Raw genomic sequence first — 19429 nt, 5'->3', positions numbered from 1 at the left:
GGTCACTTCCTGTGTTAAAATTGTTTAGTACTGAGACATCTTGTATGTAGTCAATTTCATTCTTCACTTCGTTGGGTCGTCTCTATGTCCATTTCATTCCTCTCGCCATGTCCAAATTTGCCGACCGAATACTCATCTTCTTGCTGGGCTCCTATTTTGGCGTTGAAGTCACCGATGATGAACTTATAGTGGCTCTTCCCATTTTTGTGTAGTTCTTGTACTTCTTCATAAAAATCTTCCCCTTCTTCATCCGAATAGCTTGTTGTTGGTGCATATACTTGGATGACCTGAAGTTCATACTTCCTTAAAACTTTCACTATCAGTCTTGCAGACCTCTCTGACACGCTGTCAATCTCTACTATGTTATTCTTGATTCTCTTGTGGACAATGAACCCAACGCCTCCTGTTCGTCCATCTGTAGTGCCTCGTAGAAGAGAAGATGTCCACTCATGAGTTCTAGTAGTCCTTCATCTTTTTGCCGTACTTCGCTTAGACCTACGATGTCCCACTTGATTCTTCCAAGTTCTCCTTCCAACATTTGAAGTCTTGCTTCACCTGAAAGAACTGCAGTTGTAAGTGGCCAGGGTCACTGTTTTTTGGCAGCTAAAATCATAACCCGGTGATTCTTAGCAGACCTCTGCCTTCATGCCAAACCAGCCGCTGCTTTGGTCGGCAGCAATCCAGCCTCCAGGGATTGAGGGCCAATATTTTTGTCTGTGCTTTCATCATGGGGGGGTTGGCCATAACTCACCACGCTGGCCAGGCGGGTTGGTAAGTGCCCCTTCCACAGCATGGTTGAACCTGTCAGAGTCAGAGGACCCCACTGTACTTCATCTTGAGAACCCATTGTTACCCTCCTGCCACTCTGAGGCAGTGGAAGTTGGACTTTAGGAGGGATACAATTGTGGCAGATTAGGGGAAGGAGAGGTAGTGGGGACACGAGAGAGAGAGAGAGAGAGAGAGAGAGAGAGAGAGAGAGAGAGAGAGAGAGAGAGAGAGAGAGAGAGAGAGAGAGAGTAAAAATACCTGTGTGGTATCCAGACCAAAGGTAGTGTGTAAAACATTTTTGTGTTGTGTGTGATTGAAAATGGTTTTGTTCTAATCGGTACACGGCTTAGCAGTCTGATTTTAGTTAGGGACCGAAAGAAAAAAGTTTAGTAAGTACTCCATGTGTGAGTTTAGAGTACTGGTCCCTGGAGGACAAGGGCCAGCCATGCAGGTCACTGCCTTAGGTCTTAGGTCACTGGGCATCTGACCAGTAGGGGGCGTTGTAGCGCAGTTAGGTGACTCATGCCTTGTTTCCACTGCCTGTTGCTACAGGCTTTGGCTGCCCATTGCTAGCCACCAAAATGAAAGAGCTTTTTTCCAAATTTTTCAAACCTTGGAAAATCTTGCCATCGTCAAAGGTTACTAGGAGATTGTGCAATCGTATTGTGTTTTGTTTTAAAAGAAACCACTGGTAACAAATATATTTAAGCATAGGTTTATATCAAATAAAAATAAACCTAGTTAAGAAGGAGAGCACAACCAAACAAGCTGCCAGGTTTTGTCGTTGTGTTTGTCATGAATTTTAAAAAAAAAAGCAATGCGAATTCGGACTTTTTTTCTTGTGTGCCGAAGCAGGAGTATGAGACAAAAAGCCTGACCAGATAGCCTCGCTCAGCCGCTGGGGCGGGCAGCGGAAACATCCTGTTTTATTGCAACGGGCAGCTGTAGCCGGGAGGGCCAGGCAGTGGAAATGGGGCACCAGGTTTGTCATCCCTGACCATATAACTCAACCGATAGTTTTACATAAACACATCTAAAAAACAGGAAAAACAGCCCAGCTGTTTCCTGCACACCTATATCAGTATTACAATAATAGTATTTTGTATGAAAATCTGGGGCTGTGATTAAGACCAACTATTAGTAACACACAGGGCAAATGATTTCAGGGCTTGTGTTACTGATGGTGAGTTTAAAATGAAAAATCCAACATGAAAGATGACTCCCTGTAAAAGTCCTGGTAAGTCTGTCATCAATTCTTGGGTAATTCACAATGGATTGGAGATGATTATTTGAGAGATGTTCAAAGACACAAATCAAGGCATTGCTGGGAGGTATGAGTTTCCTGTTCAGGCCAGAGCCAATGATGTCAGTCCCTATAAATAGAGAAGCTAATGGAGAATGCATTGAGGGAATAAACATAGAAAACTGATTTATAATAAAAGTCAGACTCACAGACACGGAGAGAGGCTTGTTGCTGTTTCTGGGTGGGATGAGAATCATGCTGCTAGCATGCAGGATGGCAGGAAATATACATCCAGTCTAAATACTCTTTATTGTTTAGTTGGTAGTGTAATGAAGGCAGTAATGCAGGCACTTGACAAAGTACTTATGGCAGTTCGATGCATAAAATGTTTCTTCCTCGTCACAGCCAAGCCTAGATATAAGTTATGACCAAGATTTTAGTTGAATTTTAGAAAAACCTACCTTTTTTCTGTGTTATATGTTACCTTGTTTAACTGCTCTTTTGTTATTTTGATACTGTGAATTACATCACAAGCACATTAATAGATTTATATATATATATATATATATATATATATATATATATATATATATATATATAGTGGCAAAGTAGGGGGAGGATACTTCCTATGCAGTTGATCACATGGTTTGATTGTAGCTAGATCATTAGAGTGAAACTGCAGTATAGCACAGGAAGTGATTTCATATCAAAGTATAAATTACAAGCAAAGAACCAAAAGATCATCAACACAAAAAAGAGGTAATGCTGCTAATGTTTATAAGATGTAAGAAAATTGATTTAAAAGTTAAACTCCCTTATAAATAATTTACGTAGGACTATAATACACTGTTTATGTTAATGGTTGTTCAAGGCTTCATTTTATTTAGGTTTTTTTTGTGTGCTATTTTCAGAACGTGATGTTACAACAGTCGTAAAATGGAATTACATTTTATTCAACACACTTATAGAGATGGTATTTCCAGCACAAGCGTGTAACAAAACAACTTTCTAAATATTTGTTTACAAATATAATGGCACTACAGTACTTTAAATATGAGTATATTTACTTTACCATTTACCAGGAATAGCTATTTGTAACAGCTTGTGTACTTGAGAGGTACACTGAGCCATTAGTTCATAAGGACATCACATCATATTATTGTGACAGAAGAGGACAGAGGGAAAGTAAACAGGAAAATGGAGATAAGAAAAACAAAGAAAAGGGAGAGACTGGCTTGCTGAAATTCTAGTGATTCATTCCTGTTCCTGTGACCCATGGCAGTTGTGAAGATAAAAGTGTAGTGACTGACCTCTACGCTAAGATGAGGTGATGGCTGACTCGCTGTGCATTGATTAAATCGCTCGCTTGGGGAACGGAGGGATGCCTTGTGTGCAAACAATCAACAAAACAGTCCTCTTTTTTTAAGAGTGGTTGGATCAGATATAGCCCTTCTTTTCTTTTATAAAAGTATAAATAAATTATTATAATTAATATAATCATGTGCAGATTTAGTTGAATTAAAACAGAATTCAACGTGCCATGGTTTTGCTCGTTATGGGTAAACACCATAGACCAAGTAGTTGTGAAGAGCTTTGCATGCCAAAGATATAAGTTTGACCCGCATCAGAGCTAAGGCTGTTCTCTTGCTTAAATAAAAGAAGACTGTAAGAAAGTTGCACAATATAAGTAGTCTAGTGTATCCCTCGGAATGTCTGATAATCCCAGAATGATCTGTTTTGTGTAAATAGCAGACAGATGAGTAAACATACCGTTTTCCTTTGCTGCACAGAGAACAGGGGATTGTAAAGCGCTACAGTTACGCCGTTGGACAGCGGATGATATTATCTAATGCAGAGTTTGATAACGTTTCTCCAAGGGCTTTTTAATCAGAATCACCCTTGTGCCCGTTGGCTCGCTGTCATTGTTTATTGTTTGTTTAATGAGACAAGATAGCTCTTGATGGAAAAGTGCAATGTACAAGACAAAGTGCTGAACCAGGCATACAAATTTTAGGATTATACATATCGAACACTTCAGGTTACTGATATTAAAAGAATGCGGTTTTCGAGCAGAAGGTTACTACATGACCCAATTACCTTCTTTTTATCATTTAATTAACGGCATTAAGAAATAAAGGCGTGATCATTTTTTGTGTACAGAAAATTCTGATAAAAAAATCGCTATTAAAAAAAAACACTGACAATATTTGGTGGTATAGTTTATTATGCAGAAGTTAATTTGCAATTGAATGCCTAATAATATTGGACATCCTTATGAATAGTATTGTCACTATATGTGTTTTGGTTCTATTTTAGCTACTAATTATTATACTGTTTTTCTGAAATATGCATGTTACACACATCATGTGGGTAACTTTTCTGACACTGTACAGCTATGGCCAAAAGTTTTGCATCATCCATCCTATAGAATTAACTAATTTTGCTTCATAAAGTCAAATGAAACCTGCTGAATAATGTTACGTTATAACATATTGAATTACATAGCGCTTTGTAGTTGTCCATATATTTAATGAAAAACTGACAACAATTGAAAAATTTCGACATTTCGAAATCTAACATGAAATACAGAACTACTATTGTGGCTTCTGGTAGACGTTTGCGATATAATTTGGTAGTTTCTTGGATTACATGATGTTAAATAAATTATCTAATTTATGGTCATATAGATTTGTTTTAATCAATCCTAAAATTCTAAAGCTTTTGGCCATAGCTGTACAACACACCAGGAGTTGATTGACAGCATTGTGACTAAATGATCGGTCCTTCAACAGCACATGGGACATGCCATTTAAAATAGATTTTATTAGGTTAACACAGGGCAGATATGCTGTTCCAGTTACATCCTACTAGTAGTTCAGGTGGAAGTAAAAATAATTGACCATAGTTTACCCTGGTTTGTCTTGTTTTTTTAATATGATGTACCATACCTTTCTGTGCTTTGCAATGCTTACCTGTGCTTTCATTGTGCTTTAATATGAGAACATTCTATAATGGTAGTAACAGGCTTGTCTAATTATACTCACAGTGAAAGCTTGGAATGGATCAAACTGATATGAAAATGTAGTCTTGCTCTGTCACTGCAGTGGCACACAAGGATGCAGTGGTCTCCCTTAACATAACATTTCATGTTAAAGTCAAGGCCCAGTTGTTTGGATAGCCCAGCTGGTGAGCCAGGCAGTGCTTGGACAAGTCACCACATGGGCATAAATCTCGGGATTTCTTATTCCGCTGCTTTCGAGTTTGAATGGTTGCGCCGAAAGACAAGGAAAAGCCAAGCCCCAATTCCTTGGGAGATATTGTCTTTGTCAGCTTCTCTTTTGATAAGAAGATACATTTTCTGTGCTACATTTCTTCTTTTTTTACACAGGAAGAAAAGGGCATTTCCTGTGAACTCTTGGAGTTGGACTTCCTGAAGTGTAGCGTGGGATTTCCTTTCATGAGAGCACAGTCCAAGGTAGGACACACAAACACACACATTTCTATACAGACACACACACACACGCACACACACACACACACACCCAAATGGTCAAAGAGAAGGAGAAAATCCAGTTTGTGTCTGAGGGGTCTTTCTTTTAATCTACCAATGCTTAGGCACACTGCTGGTTGTTATATTTATGAAGTATTGAAAGTGATTCACACAGCCAGCGTCACAGCTGTAACATATGGTTCACATTATTGTCGTCCGTTCTTTATTAATGTGACCCAGCTGTATGCTGGTCCCTTGAGACACTGGCATTGGGTGGGAGGAGGGGAGAGGTTATTGATAACTCATTTACCAAAGATTATCTTGACCCCAAGACTAGTTTCCATTATAGTTCTTGAAGAAGCCATTCTTTGTTTCCAGGCTTCTCGGATTGTGTTTTTTGCGTTTCCCTAAGGTGACCAGTGGAGTCCTACATAGTATCCCCATTATTCCCAAGCACAAGATCATTTGAGAAACCGAAACACAGGCTGCCTCATCTGATAATGTGTCATTCTTTTACCGAGTTCAACAGAAACTCATGAACAAGTTTAGAGTGGCATTTGATTTGCTAAAAAAAAAAAACAACACATTCCCCAAATACACATTCATTGTGCTGTTCTTCTGAAAGGATGACATGAACTCCATGATTGTTTATTTAAATTTCCATACCTTGTGCTGACATACTAAAATAAGTGACCATGGCAAAGTTATAACACAGCATAAATGGAGGACACTTTCTTCAACTCCAAGGTATACGCGTGTTTGACCTGTCCTTCATGACATATGCCTGCTACAGTAGCAGTACTGACAATGCTACTGAAAGTTAGTTACTAAAATGCCATAACGAATTCAGTTTCCCATCGAAAATCTTTGTTTTGTTGTTGCAGTACCACCTTGGAGTTATTTTTGACACCAGTCATCTATCCGGAGATGAGGAGAATCTGAAATTCCTTGTCAGCACACAAAGGTAAAGAACACTTCAGGTTGCTGATATTAAAAGCATGCGGTTTTCAAGCAGAAGGTTACTTACATTCACCCAATGACCTTGGCTGCAAACTGATTTTTAGCATTTAATTAACGGCATTAAGAAATGAAGGCATGGTAGTTTTTTTGTGTGCAGAAAATTCAGATGTAAGTTTTCACAGTTACAATCTTACCAAGTCTTTGGCACTGTTTGCTAAGTTAAAATCCCTATAAAAAAAATAAAATAAACGTAGTTACCAAAAGTCAAAATCTATTTTAGTTGAGAATCTTCTATCACAAGCTACTCATTTTTATTTATTTTAATATTTATCATTAATATACATGCCTAAACCACACGTCATTTTCAGAAGTCGTAACACTAAGCACAATTCCGGAGTAGATATCCAAAGCTGGCGTACTGAGAAATGTATATAATAGTGCTGCCTGCTGTCCGTGGGGAGGTAGGCCATGATGGCTTTTTACAACAAAATTCCAATTACGCCAAAAGCATGTGTTACTGAAACCACTTCAAGCACATACAATGTTGTTTAAATGTATTTTATCATGTTCTGACTTATTTTGTGGCTGAGCTGAAAAAGGCGAAACACATCTCGAGGATCAAGCTAAAAACTACCAAACGTGTCAATATTATTAATTCATATACATCACTATTGATTTGCGTAAAGACCACTGATTTTCATTTTATTTAAGTTTTTTTAGCCCTGTGGAATCATAAATTAACATTATATGCGTCTAATACGTGTACATACTACTACTACTATGGTCTAAGAGCTTCAGTTTCACTTAAGTTGATCGGTCCATGCTGATGGATACTAAGCGAGTTTGTGGACCAGAGGAATCCCAGTCGCCCTGGCTGTTCATGCAGCAGAGCCTGGGGCAACCGACCCGGGTCCCCCAGACAACTGAGTTGGAAAGACGGGCGGACGGTAGGCGGCGGGGCCAGGTGGATGCAAGGCCGATGTTTGCTCGCTGCCAAGGGCTCTGCCTATATCAAGGCTGGGAACACGAAGCTGATCTACTCAGTGTACGGACCCCGCGAGACGGAGAGGAAAGACGAGCTGGACATGAAGGCGGGCAGGCTGGTGTACGCTTTCCGACTCGCTCCCTTCTCTTGCGCGAAACGGAGCCCATGGATCCAGGGCAGTCAGGAGAAAGACCTAACCCTGAGCCTGCAGCCTGTGGTTTGCCTGCACAAGTACCCGCAGTCCCAGATCGAGGTGAACGTGCTGGTTTTGGAGAATGACGGCTCTGATGCACAACTTGGTCCTCGGATGCTCGCTAAGACAAGACGGTGCTGTGTATTTGCTCGACCCGACCTGCTGCGAGGAAAACGGGGACGAGTCGACTGAGAACCAAGGGAGCTTGACAGTGGCGCTGCTACCCACCCTAAACCAGATCTCAGGGCTGCTCTCCACCGGGGAGATGAAGGAGGAGACCATGGTGGGAGCTGTCAGAGCCTGCGCCGAGGGCTGCCAGCAACTGTACCCTGCAGTCGAGCAGTGCTTGCTGAAATCGGTGCTGTGGAAGGTTCCTGCCCCACAGAACTGATGCGGTCCAGGGGGCGCTGAAAGGCACGACGATGACTGAAAAACTATCTGGCAGCAGAAATCCACAGTCCGCAGTGAATTCATGTACTTTTGTTTTTGTCATTGTCAAAAAATCTAATCTTTGTGCATTTGTTATTAAAAGTGCTTTTGTTTTTTTATAAAGATAATTCTAACAGCAAAACTTTCAAGAATACGGCCCCAGGTCCCCTTACCACCTAAACATAACAAATATGTATTGCTTCTAAAGCCTGGTGTTAAATATATCTATATGTACATATTGTCTTTCTTTTGTTTTCTTTTTCTTAACTTTAAAAGAAAGGCTTTACAGAGAGCGACTCTGAAGTTTAAAAGAGTCCCATTGGATGAAACATAATTGCTCTACTTGACTACTTGACCTTTTCAAGTTAAATTTCCCATCTGGAGAAATAGGATATTTGCTTCCTAAACATTTTGGGAAACACTTTTGGAAAGGCGTTTTATTCTTTGCTCATTCTTTTGACAGCTTTAAATGTGATGAAAATGGACATTTGACGCCCCTACATTGGTGCAGTCCTCTCTGTCTGCTCCCATGTGCTATACCATCTTCATCTGGAGCTATGAGGTTGCAGCATTTTAGAAAGGTGGCTTACATGCCCCCAAACTCTCAATTTAAACATGCAGCTATGGTCAGAAATTTTGCATCACTTAGAATATTTGGGATTGAGACATCATTAAAAAAAAAGCTATATGAACATAATTTAAATATTTTATTTAACATCGTGTAATCAAATAAAGTACAAAATGATATTGCAAAAGTCTACTGGAAGCCATAATAATATTTCATGTCAGATTTCAATTTGTCAGTTTTTCATTAAGTATATGGAAAACTACAACGCAGTATGTAATTTAATATGTTAAAGTAACATTATTCAGCAGGTTTCATTCGACTTTATGAAGCAAAATTAATTAATTCTATAGGGTGATGGACTACTTTTGGCCACAGCTGTACACTAGGGTCAAATGAGATTACCTTTGTTCTTATAACTTTTGCCATAGGCACTGGAGATTTACATATCAACCCAAAAAAACTATCAATATCAGTATTTCACTGCTTATAGTTGATCCAGCAGGGAATCAATATACTTACTGTACCAGGTCTGACCAGCTGAAATGCAGTTCTGGCTTTTGCAGGGACACTTATAAAAATGGCCTCCGTAGGGATGTTCAGTGAGTAATGTTATTCTGTATGAGTTTTAGTGATTTTCTTTCAGTAGAAGACAAAAACATAAACCTAATTTTTGTTTGTATTTAATTATGTAATATTTGTGTGTTTATTTATTTATTTATTTACTGCTTCTAGTGCCAACCCAGAACACGAGGACACATTATCAGACAACACCCTTCACCTGTCTGTCCCTCTGATCCATGAAGTGGACACAACAATCACAGGGTATGTGGAGCACAGTCCGTTCATTTCTTTACATACATGCTGAATATGAAAGAGGTAGCTATTTATATTGAGCTCCCAAGTTCAATTCTTTACAAATGTTGCTCAGCCTTTTCCCATTGACAGTCTCTTCCAATATGGATTTTATTTTTTGTTTATTTCATTTTCTTTTTCACTTTTGAAGCCAGAAGACGTGACATCAGTAAGCTGTTTGAGTGTTTACTGTATATTGTTTTAAATTTGTGGAATTGAAATCCATTCCCTAGTCTGTTTCTGACCCCAAGATTGAAATCCTGCATTTTTTCCAATGCAATCTCATACTTCATTGTGCACAAATGGTCTTTTTTTTAACTTTGACGAGAACCGTGAAGGATCCCCATAGGATTCTGGTTATAAACTTCATCTAATCCCTTGGGATGCAGATCAAAGTTCCTTTCAATACAAAATTCTTTAGATATGTATCTGACTTCATGTTTGATGTTTATACTCTTAAAAAAATGACTGTTTTTATTCTTAAATAAACTCCTCCAGGGACACATAGGGTTGTATTCATAAAAAAAATAGTTCAGTCACATGTTTTGCAACTATTTGTATAAACTGCTGAATCAAAGAGAAAGAACCCTGCAAAAAATCTGAACATCGCTATAAAACACTTAGCTGTAAACAAATGTATGTTTTAATGTTACAAAACAAGTAACAAAATACTCAGAAGGTTCATTTAGGGACTAGGTTGTGTTTGTTGCTTGTTATGTAACATTAAAACTTATTTTTTTTCTCAAAAAATGTATTGATTCATTTTTCTCACCGTATATGAATTACTTGAATGTTTACTTCTAATGCCTATTTATTTCTTATTATTTAAAGAGACAGCTGCCCTATTCAATACACCGTAGCATATTAGTATATTTTTCCATATATATATATATATATATATATATATATATATATATATATATATATATATATATATATATACACACACACTGCTGTACAAAAGTCTTAGACTTGTTGTATTTTTCTACTCTGATGCATTATGAGCATCAGCAATTTACTCAAAGCCTCCGCTAGTGTTTTTTACTATTATAACAACCTTGACTTGCATACAGAAGGAAAAACATTGAGTGAAATAGCTCGCATCACTCCGTTTTTAAGGTGTGGTATCCGAAGCATAATCAACAAGTACAGAGAAACACCATCTGTAATTGACAAACCCAGGACTGGAAAACCCACAAAGTTGTCTAACAAGGATGAGCAATACTTGAAGATAATATCCTTAAGGAAGATAAAGAAGACAAGGGTTGAATTGAACTGGCAGAAGGCACAGGTGTCGTTGTCCATCAAATCAAAAGTACGAGAGTCAGTCTTGAAATCAGGACTTAAAGGATGTTTTGCAGTAAGAATACCTCTGTTAAGAAAGGGGAACAAGACTAAAAGGCTAAAATATGCACAAGAACACAGAAATTGGACTATAGAACAATGGCCAAAGGTGCTTTGTACTGTTGATGGATGGACAACGACACCTGTGCCTTCTGCCAGTTCTGTTGTCAATTCAACACTTTTCAATATATATACACAAGCAGCAACGTGAATTACTACTAAGAAAAGACAAACCAAAACATTACTGCCCAATCCCGAATCATCCATGACATACAGGCAGCCATTTTCAAAGAAGAGTCATTAGCTTCCTGATGAATGTAAAGAGAAGCTTTTACAATTTCAGTGTTTCTAAAAAACAGTACCAGCTTGGACAAATTGGAAATGCTGATCAGACCCTCGTAATTTTTGACATGCCAAGCAATACCACAGTTTACAAATTGGGAAAAAAACAGGTGTGAGTAATCTCCATGTGCCTATGTTATGTTATGTTGGTATTATTCATACCGTTCTGACTTTTGTGGTTGCTGGGTTAGATGTTGCCTGATGTAGTGGAGTGTTGTGTTGTGCTTGCTGTTGCCAGAATGCGTGATACCTTAAGTGAGTGAGGGGTGTGTGTACGACAGAGACTCCATCTTAAGTCCTATAGTACGCAGCACAATAAAAGAGCTTTCAGGTCAGTTTTGTACGATACAATAGCATAATTGAGGTTGTGTCTTTGTAAATGCATACTTATTTGATGTTTAATTTTTTTTCTCAAATTGAGAGTGATAAATTTGGGCTGCATCGAGGGTGTCTTAAATTCGAAAGAATACGATACTGTACAAACAATATTTCCCCCCACATTTCCTGGTGATATCAATGGCCTCAGGATGTCATGACAAATGGTGTTATGTATGATTAGCTATTGTTTCTGCTTATATAATTATTTGCCATACTAACACTGCTTCTGAAAAGAATCCTTAGGGCACTGCACACTGAAGCTCATAGGTGAAGCAGTGTGTGCTTCCTCGTCTTACTTCCCCAGACCTGAGGAATCTTGTTGGAACCTTTATTTGCTAGAGCAGTCAGTAATCATAGCAAATAATTATTTATTGAGAGACTCATGCAGCACACACATAATAGGATATTAAACAGGTATAACATAGAAATTTACGAAAATGTAGATAAAGTATACTAGAGGCCAGTTTTTACAGTGATGGATGAGCACTTGTATTCTTAACAGAGCCACGGGTGTCTGGAGTGTGTTTGAGGTCTGCCCTTAACGGCGTATAGCATCCAAGCTCTGAGTCAATGCGGGCAGGGTTCCTAGAGGGGGGAAGGCCACTGATTCATTACCTTTATCCTTGAAAGTGCAAGAGCGAGAGACAGGTTTCAGTTTGCCAAGTAGCTTATCCATTTAGAAATGTTCCAAATTGTACAGAGTTGCCATATTTCTGTTGACTGCTACAGCCACCGCAAACAGATCTTGAAGATGACGTTTTTTGAAAAAAAAAAGTACTTTGAAGTACTTTGTTGCACATTTCATTGCGCCACGCAAGTGGTGCAAGTCCTATTTTAACTTTTGTGATTAAGCTGGTGCTACAGTGTGTTAGTCAAGTTGTCCTGTTTTAGTAAGACAATGCTATTTTCCTGAAAGGAAGTGACATCTATTCCATAACCGTAACCCTCAGATGCTGCAGAAATAAGATTCTCCTAGTAAAACAGTCAATCCAATAGGTTCAGTAGTTGAGGACAATTTGAACCTATTTGACTACAGACATGAGCACAATCACGTCCTTTTCTTTTTTAAACACTGCTAATAAGAACGAACTTTGTACCCTTAAAGGAGCATTTTAATTATGTTACACTTTGCAGAACTCTAAACATCAGGTCAGTTGTTTGTTGTCCAGAGGTTCACCAGGACAATTCTTTTTCCTCCCTTAACTATGAAACACGCAATGGTGGTACATGTAGTAATATTTCCTGTCTTTCTCAGGGTGGTTTCCCCTACCTCCTTTGTGTATGGAGACTCAGTGGATGCTGCCCGATTCGTTCAGATGGACAACATGCAGTGTTTCTTCCAGCCTCTCAACTACACCTTCCAGGTAAAAGTGCTTCTGGTATTCTCAAGTCCACATTTCTCATGCTGGGTCTGTTCTTGCACAGATATGATTAGCATTTTATTCTTGCATTCATTGATTCTACTCCCATGTATCCCCATTGAAACAATACAGCCATTAATATGTAACTAAACAACAGCACTAATCCAACCTAAACCATATAAATATGCCTTCATGCAGTTATGTTGCTAAACATGTAATTATAGCCATACAGTAATACAACAGCACCAAATGAATCATATTTGAATTAGACGCAATATAGCACCACCGTGCAATACTGGTGATGGTATGGTGTGCTAGTTATAATGGTAATACAATGGTTATTTTCAGACTCGCTTGTAAGGGGTTCAGTACTATGAAAGACATTGAGAAAGACATCTAGTTGAATTTTTTGTCATATAAGTTTTCTTTTATGAGTGTATTATGCTGTAGTTATGCATTTACCAGTGTGCTCTTTCTTTATGAATACGACTCATGATCCAGACATGGAGGGAACCTCTTTATGTCTTTCAGTTAGCGTAAGCAATTTCAAGATTATCTTTTACATTGTGCATTGAGGTTTTGATGGATGCATGCATTAACGCTGGGTGTGTGAGTGAGTACATTTATAGTGACTGAACTGATGGCGACCATCCAGACACACAGCTCACTGAATGCTCTTCAGACCCACTTGATGTGCATTTGAATGAATCTCATATCCAAGTTGTTACCGTTAATTGCTCAGCAAATGTTTCCAGACATCTCATTAATAATGTACTGAGTGTTTGAACAGAGTTGTAGAATGTATTATAAAGGAGTAGAACAGAACAGCATTAGGTTTGTGGAAAACAGAACCTTGCTTTTAATTTTCTTTGGCAGCGTACACACTGTCCCCTCCTGTATTCCAAGGCTGCTGGCATGTCTCGCCTTTGTGCAGAAATCTGTATTGGTTGTGGATTCCTTAAAGGTACAGCCTTCTGAGGTTCTGCTCAGGTCCTAATTAAACTTTATACAGTGGTGGCTGTTACCTCACCACAGGGAGGAGGAGCAGGCACTAATTAATTCTTGTCTAAAGGAATTAAGTGTAAATGTGGTTGTGCAATGTACTTTGAAGGACTTTGATACCATATACTGTATAGTGCCATTGATTTAACTGATTTAACTTAATACAAACCTGTATTTTGTTTTCTGATGTGGGTTATATTTAAGCAATTGAACCCGGATAAGAGGGCATTACCGACAACAGCATTCTGTACAGTACAGACAAGGTCTTACACACCAAGCTTAACAGTTTTCTCAGTCTTTTAACTATTCATTCTCTAGACTGTTTTTCTTTTGCTTTAACTCTGATGCAGTTCATTTAACCAGTCAAAACACTATACCTGACTCTACATGCAAGTCTTTGTGCAGCACAGCCAGTCAGTGTGAAAGGGTCGCTCGCCTGGTAAAGACAACGCGTCACCTTGGCTCTGTCGCTCACGCAAGTTAGGGAGACAAAACCATCAGGGACTGCTTCTCCTCACCACACTACAGCAGACTCTACTGGCCAGATGCCCAGTGAGCTCAAGTGGACACCTGCAGGGCTAGCCTTTGTCTTCCAGAGAACAGTTTCCTGCCGACATCTACTTTAGAACTCCTGGATGTAAAGAGGCAATTGACTTGGTCATTGGATCAGAGGACGCTCACTGACCCTGAGTTATCCTGAACTATTGCTGCAGCGAGGGAACGTAATTGGACATTCTAAACTGGGGATAAAAACAAGAACAAATGTGCACCCTAAATTAAGTAAGAGGCTCAGGTGGGGTCTTCAACTCTGCTGCAGAGGACGTGAACGAATGGGTGTTGTGGATAAATTAGCTTCTCTCAAGTCAAAGTTAAAAAATAAACCAACTAAGAAAAATGAAAAAGAACTCATGAGAAAGCTGTGGTTTGCTAATAACAAGACAATTGTATACCTATACAGTACGTGGCAATTTTTAAAACCTGCAATTGATTATTTTCCCCTTCGTGTGCCTCAGTGTGTTTAGTGCCAATAATGTGTGGTTTCTGTGATCTAACTTTCTGTACCAGGAATAATGGGCCTTTTTCTCTCCAGGTTATTAACAATGGGCCAAGCCGTTTGCCCGGCTCAACAGTACACATTCTGCTTCCGAATCGACTCGGAAGCAGCGGAGCAGAGATGCTGCATGTTCAAGAGACAGTGGTACGTGTTATTTATTTACCATGTTCCAGTTAAAGATCCCTTATACAAGTTATCTGTAGTAATATTGCCCAGTAATTCTGCAGCGTACCATGCTTATACTGTCCTTTGTATATATGACTGTCCCCTTTTCATGATGTTTGCAGTCATTCCGAGTGGCTTCTATTGCAGTTATTTGAATATTATGGTTTACCAGACTTTTCTGTGCATTACCATACTTGCCCGTGATTTAGTTTGGTGTTGTTTTTACTATAATTTACTAACATGTACTATGATTTTACTATTGTATGTCACAGTAAACATATATCCTACACACATTTAGTTTAGCATACAATTAAAGAACTTGTAGTATTCAAGAGATTCCATCCATTTTACCATATATGTAAATAATATACCAACATGTGCCCTGTGGGTAGTCAGTCTGGGGAAAACAAACATTTATGTCTGTGTCTGTCTGTCTGTCTACATTCATATCCTCCAGGATAGTCCTGTCCTATTGAAAAGTGCACATGCAAACATTTCAGGAAAGGGAGACAGAAGTTATAAAACAAGGGGCACTGATACCCAGTGAAGAAAGGATTTCCTTTTCTCAGAAGACAAACAGTTATCTGTTGTGTATTTTGGCAATTCGTGTAACTTGAAATGCTTTGGATCAGCATTTGCAGTTTCATTTTAACTATTGGTAGGCAGAGGTCTGAACTCAAATTCTAATGTGGTTTAAGCATTCCTCTGGATATCTGGTTTAATTTCAATAATACCCATTTTATGGACCCCCAATTGCTTTATTTATATGAAATTAGAGCCTCCAGGACCCCTGCAGACTAACATTTGTCTATGTGACTTGACTATGTTTTACCTCAGAATTTATTAATGACTGTTTGAAGACATGTAGGTATCTCAGTAATGTTAGTTACATGAAATATAAATACTATCAACATGACAATAGTTAAAGCAACCGTGATTATGGTATTACCAGTTACATGGCAGCAGTTAGTCCTCAAAAGTTTACCTGTCTCAGAAGCTTAAAGCACCCCTGTGGCCTCAAAATGGCTCTCAAAATTTGCTCCACAGCTGGTACAGTGGCTGTAAGAAATACAGCATAGAACAAATGTGTTTTTTTCATACTCCCACTTGGGGCAGAGTGTTGCAGGGAGACAGGTGAATGGTTATACTCAGGTGTACCAGCTGTACATGGAGAGAATATATATATCTGAGAACCCTTTTGAGAAGGTCTCTGTTCTGCCTTTTTCTGAAGACAGCTCTCTGTTCTACTTTTAAATACTCTGTATAAACTGCACTCCTATTCCCCGCGTTTTAAAAACCCTAGAGTCACTTTCTTGTGTATGCAATGGCCTGCAAATGCAATGTAACAAATACATCCTACTAACCAAAGTGCAGAGTCTAAAACAAAAAAAAAAAAAACAGACTGGTTGCTAAGCAACTCAACCTTTAGACCCAAATCTAACCACCCATATTTACTTGGAGATTTTTTATTTAAAACTGAGTAGTACACTGGCTTGCCATGCACTTGTAGTTTAAAAATACGTTCTCCACCCAATACTTTCTTTGCTAGAAAGAGAGTCCCATTCTATTGATATCTCTATTTATCTCTCTATCTATTGATATATCTATACTGTACGTGTGCCCTCTTTGTGCTGCTGTTACATGTTGCCTCAGAGAGGGACACTTTCAAGCACAGAGACCATTTGGAGATTCTAATACCTGTAGACCAACATGGTGGACTGCTCTATAGTGATGTTTCAGAAAACTTTAAGAAGTATTATTTATGTAGTATTGTGGGCTATGGAAATAGTTTGGAAGGGTTAAATTACATTTCCACATGTTCAAAGCTCTCTTACTTTTGTTTTCAATCATTCCGAGTGATTCTTATTGTGATTACTTGAATACTGTTTTATTATTATTATTATTATTATTATTATTATTATTATGACTGTTTTATAGTTTGTGGTAAGGTGCATTGATCTGAGTTCAGAAGTTGCTCTTCTTGTTGCCAGCCAGTAGATAAACCAAAGTGTATTTAAAGTAATAGGAGCTAGCACCATCTATTGAACACCTACTGCAACTCAACAGGAAACGTGATCCACAGTTTGTGTCATTAGATGGTGCTCTTTGGCTGATGTTACATATGTCTGTGGGGGGCAACTGGAATTAAAGAGCAGCATGTGAACTCAGGCCAATAACATCTAAGCACAGACTAATGTTAAAAAAACACATGGGTACCAGCAATGGTAATCTGGGAGGCCCTCAGGGATGCTACCAGCAATAATAATCCATAATCCATAATCAAATAAGAAATCAAAACAGAAAAAAAACACTGTAAGCAGGGTCTCACCACCTCCGCTAATCTGCAAAGCACGAGATTAATTGACGGTCTCCTATTCCCGCATCCCTTGAATGGGGTTGCCAGGCACAGGTAGCCTTTTCTTTTAGTCAGTCCGTACACTTTCGTTCTCTCTGATTATTCCAGGTCTCTGGCCAGAGCTTCTGCTCTGTTGTATCTTGCAAGGGCTATCCCAAGGAATAGGAGAGCGTAATTTGTATGGGATCACACATCTCAAGAGTAAGCCATTTAAAGAAGCACTACACATGCAAGCATTGCATCTACTATGAGCCCATTTCTGAAAACTATCCTGTAATGAAAGTGAAATTTTTTTTTTTTTTAATTTATTTGTTTATTTATTTATTTTTTATAAATTTAGTCATCACCAATGGTTTTTACCCCCGTTTTCTCCCCAATTTGGAATGCCCAATTATTATTTTTATCCCGGTTCACCCCCCAGCGATTTGGGAAACGGAGACTGAAACACGTGTGCTCCGAAACATGTTCCTGCCAATCCGTCATTTTTTGCACTGCAGATCCACAGCAAAGCCACCAGACCTATAGTGCTGGAGGACAACACAGATCTGAATGGCTCCACTGCAGACCCACAGGCTCCATGTCAGCCACAGGGGTCGCTGGTGCGCGGTGAACCGTGGATTGCCCTGCCGACCTAAGCCCTCCCAACCCGGGCGGCGCTCGGCCAATTGTGCGCCACCCCCTAGGAACCCCCAATCACGGTCGGCAATGACATAGCCTGGATTCGAACCTGCGATCTCCAGGCTATAGTGTACATCCTGCACTCCATGTGGAGCGCCTTTACTGGATGTGCCACTTAGGAGCGCCTTGAAAATGAGTTCTTGATACAGGCTGGAGCAGCTGCACGAAAAACATGACACCCGGGAGGGCCAGCATAAATTCTTATCGTTGGATCGGATGAGATACAGGGACCTTGTTGGGAGTGTGCAGACAGTCCCAATTTCAAACCTATAGCAATAGAATGTCTTATTTTTCACTATTAGTTATCTGTATCACCAAAAAGTGGTTCATATTGTGCCAAATGTTCACGTTACAGAAATTCCTAGTTATTAATGTTTGACAGTTATTTCAATTTCTTATAAAAGACACATATAAAGAAATCACAGAATAGTTTCATAGCATGCGATGCAACAGTAGTTTTATACGCATCTTAATATGGGGGTTAAAAAGACAGATCCCGTAGTTCTAGGTACAGATGTATGTCCGGTAGTTCGTGTTAAATATGCGATTAAAACCAAGATTTTTTTTTTTTTTTAATTGCTTGACAGCCTAGTAATAATTTATAAAAATGTTTCTGCAAGTAAAAATTAACAACACCCCAAACCTGCAACGAACCGTCATGTTTCACCTCATAATCACATTTAGAAACACTACTATGTGTCACAGGCAGTAATATATATATATATATATATATATATATATATATATATATATATATATATATAGTGACAGATTGCCTTCTGTTCACAGGTTTTCCTTCTTCAAATAAACACACGACAACCAGGATGCGAGAAAGTACTGTAGCATGTATTTATTATTTACAATATCAAAAGAAATAAAGAAAACAAAACCTAACCCCATCTCGGGTCCTAGCTAAACAGATGCTTTCCCTAACTAATAACGAGGCAGGCTAAGCCTGTTACCTCATCTCCAAAACCAAATCACAGTCCAAATCGTAGTCCAAATACCTTTTCCAATAATAGTCCTTTGTCCCGTTTCACAGTAATAATCCTTTCGCTCGCTTTCTCACCACCTCTCCAACCAAACTCCTACCATCACCCTCAACCAAACACTCACAAACACAGACTTTTTAAATGCTAACCAATTACATCATTAAACAATTGACAAATCATTAAATTAAATAATTAATTTGAACTGGAGCCAACCCTGACTCCAGTAGCTTCCACATGGTCCTAATGCCCCTATGTGTTGTCTCTGCACA

At 38.9% G+C, this 19429-nt stretch overlaps 1 protein-coding gene and 1 pseudogene across 2 annotated transcripts in view; both read left to right on the top strand.

Annotated features, from left to right (window-relative positions):
- Window positions 1-19429, top strand: part of LOC117400459 (integrin alpha-9-like) — a 143174-nt gene that overhangs the window by 105091 nt on the left and 18654 nt on the right. For both annotated transcript variants that reach the window (XM_034000472.3, XM_034000473.3), the window contains 5 exons: window positions 5400-5486; window positions 6386-6465; window positions 9369-9458; window positions 12808-12916; window positions 15006-15113. In XM_034000472.3, the coding sequence (XP_033856363.1) occupies window positions 5400-5486; window positions 6386-6465; window positions 9369-9458; window positions 12808-12916; window positions 15006-15113 (474 nt within the window). The remainder of the gene's footprint in view (window positions 1-5399; window positions 5487-6385; window positions 6466-9368; window positions 9459-12807; window positions 12917-15005; window positions 15114-19429) is intronic.
- Window positions 6733-8219, top strand: LOC131736945 (exosome complex component MTR3-like; annotated as a pseudogene).

Source organism: Acipenser ruthenus, chromosome 4, assembly GCF_902713425.1.
Source record: "Acipenser ruthenus chromosome 4, fAciRut3.2 maternal haplotype, whole genome shotgun sequence".
Classification (NCBI taxonomy): domain Eukaryota; kingdom Metazoa; phylum Chordata; class Actinopteri; order Acipenseriformes; family Acipenseridae; genus Acipenser; species Acipenser ruthenus.
This window is presented reverse-complemented; position numbering and strand designations above follow the sequence as displayed.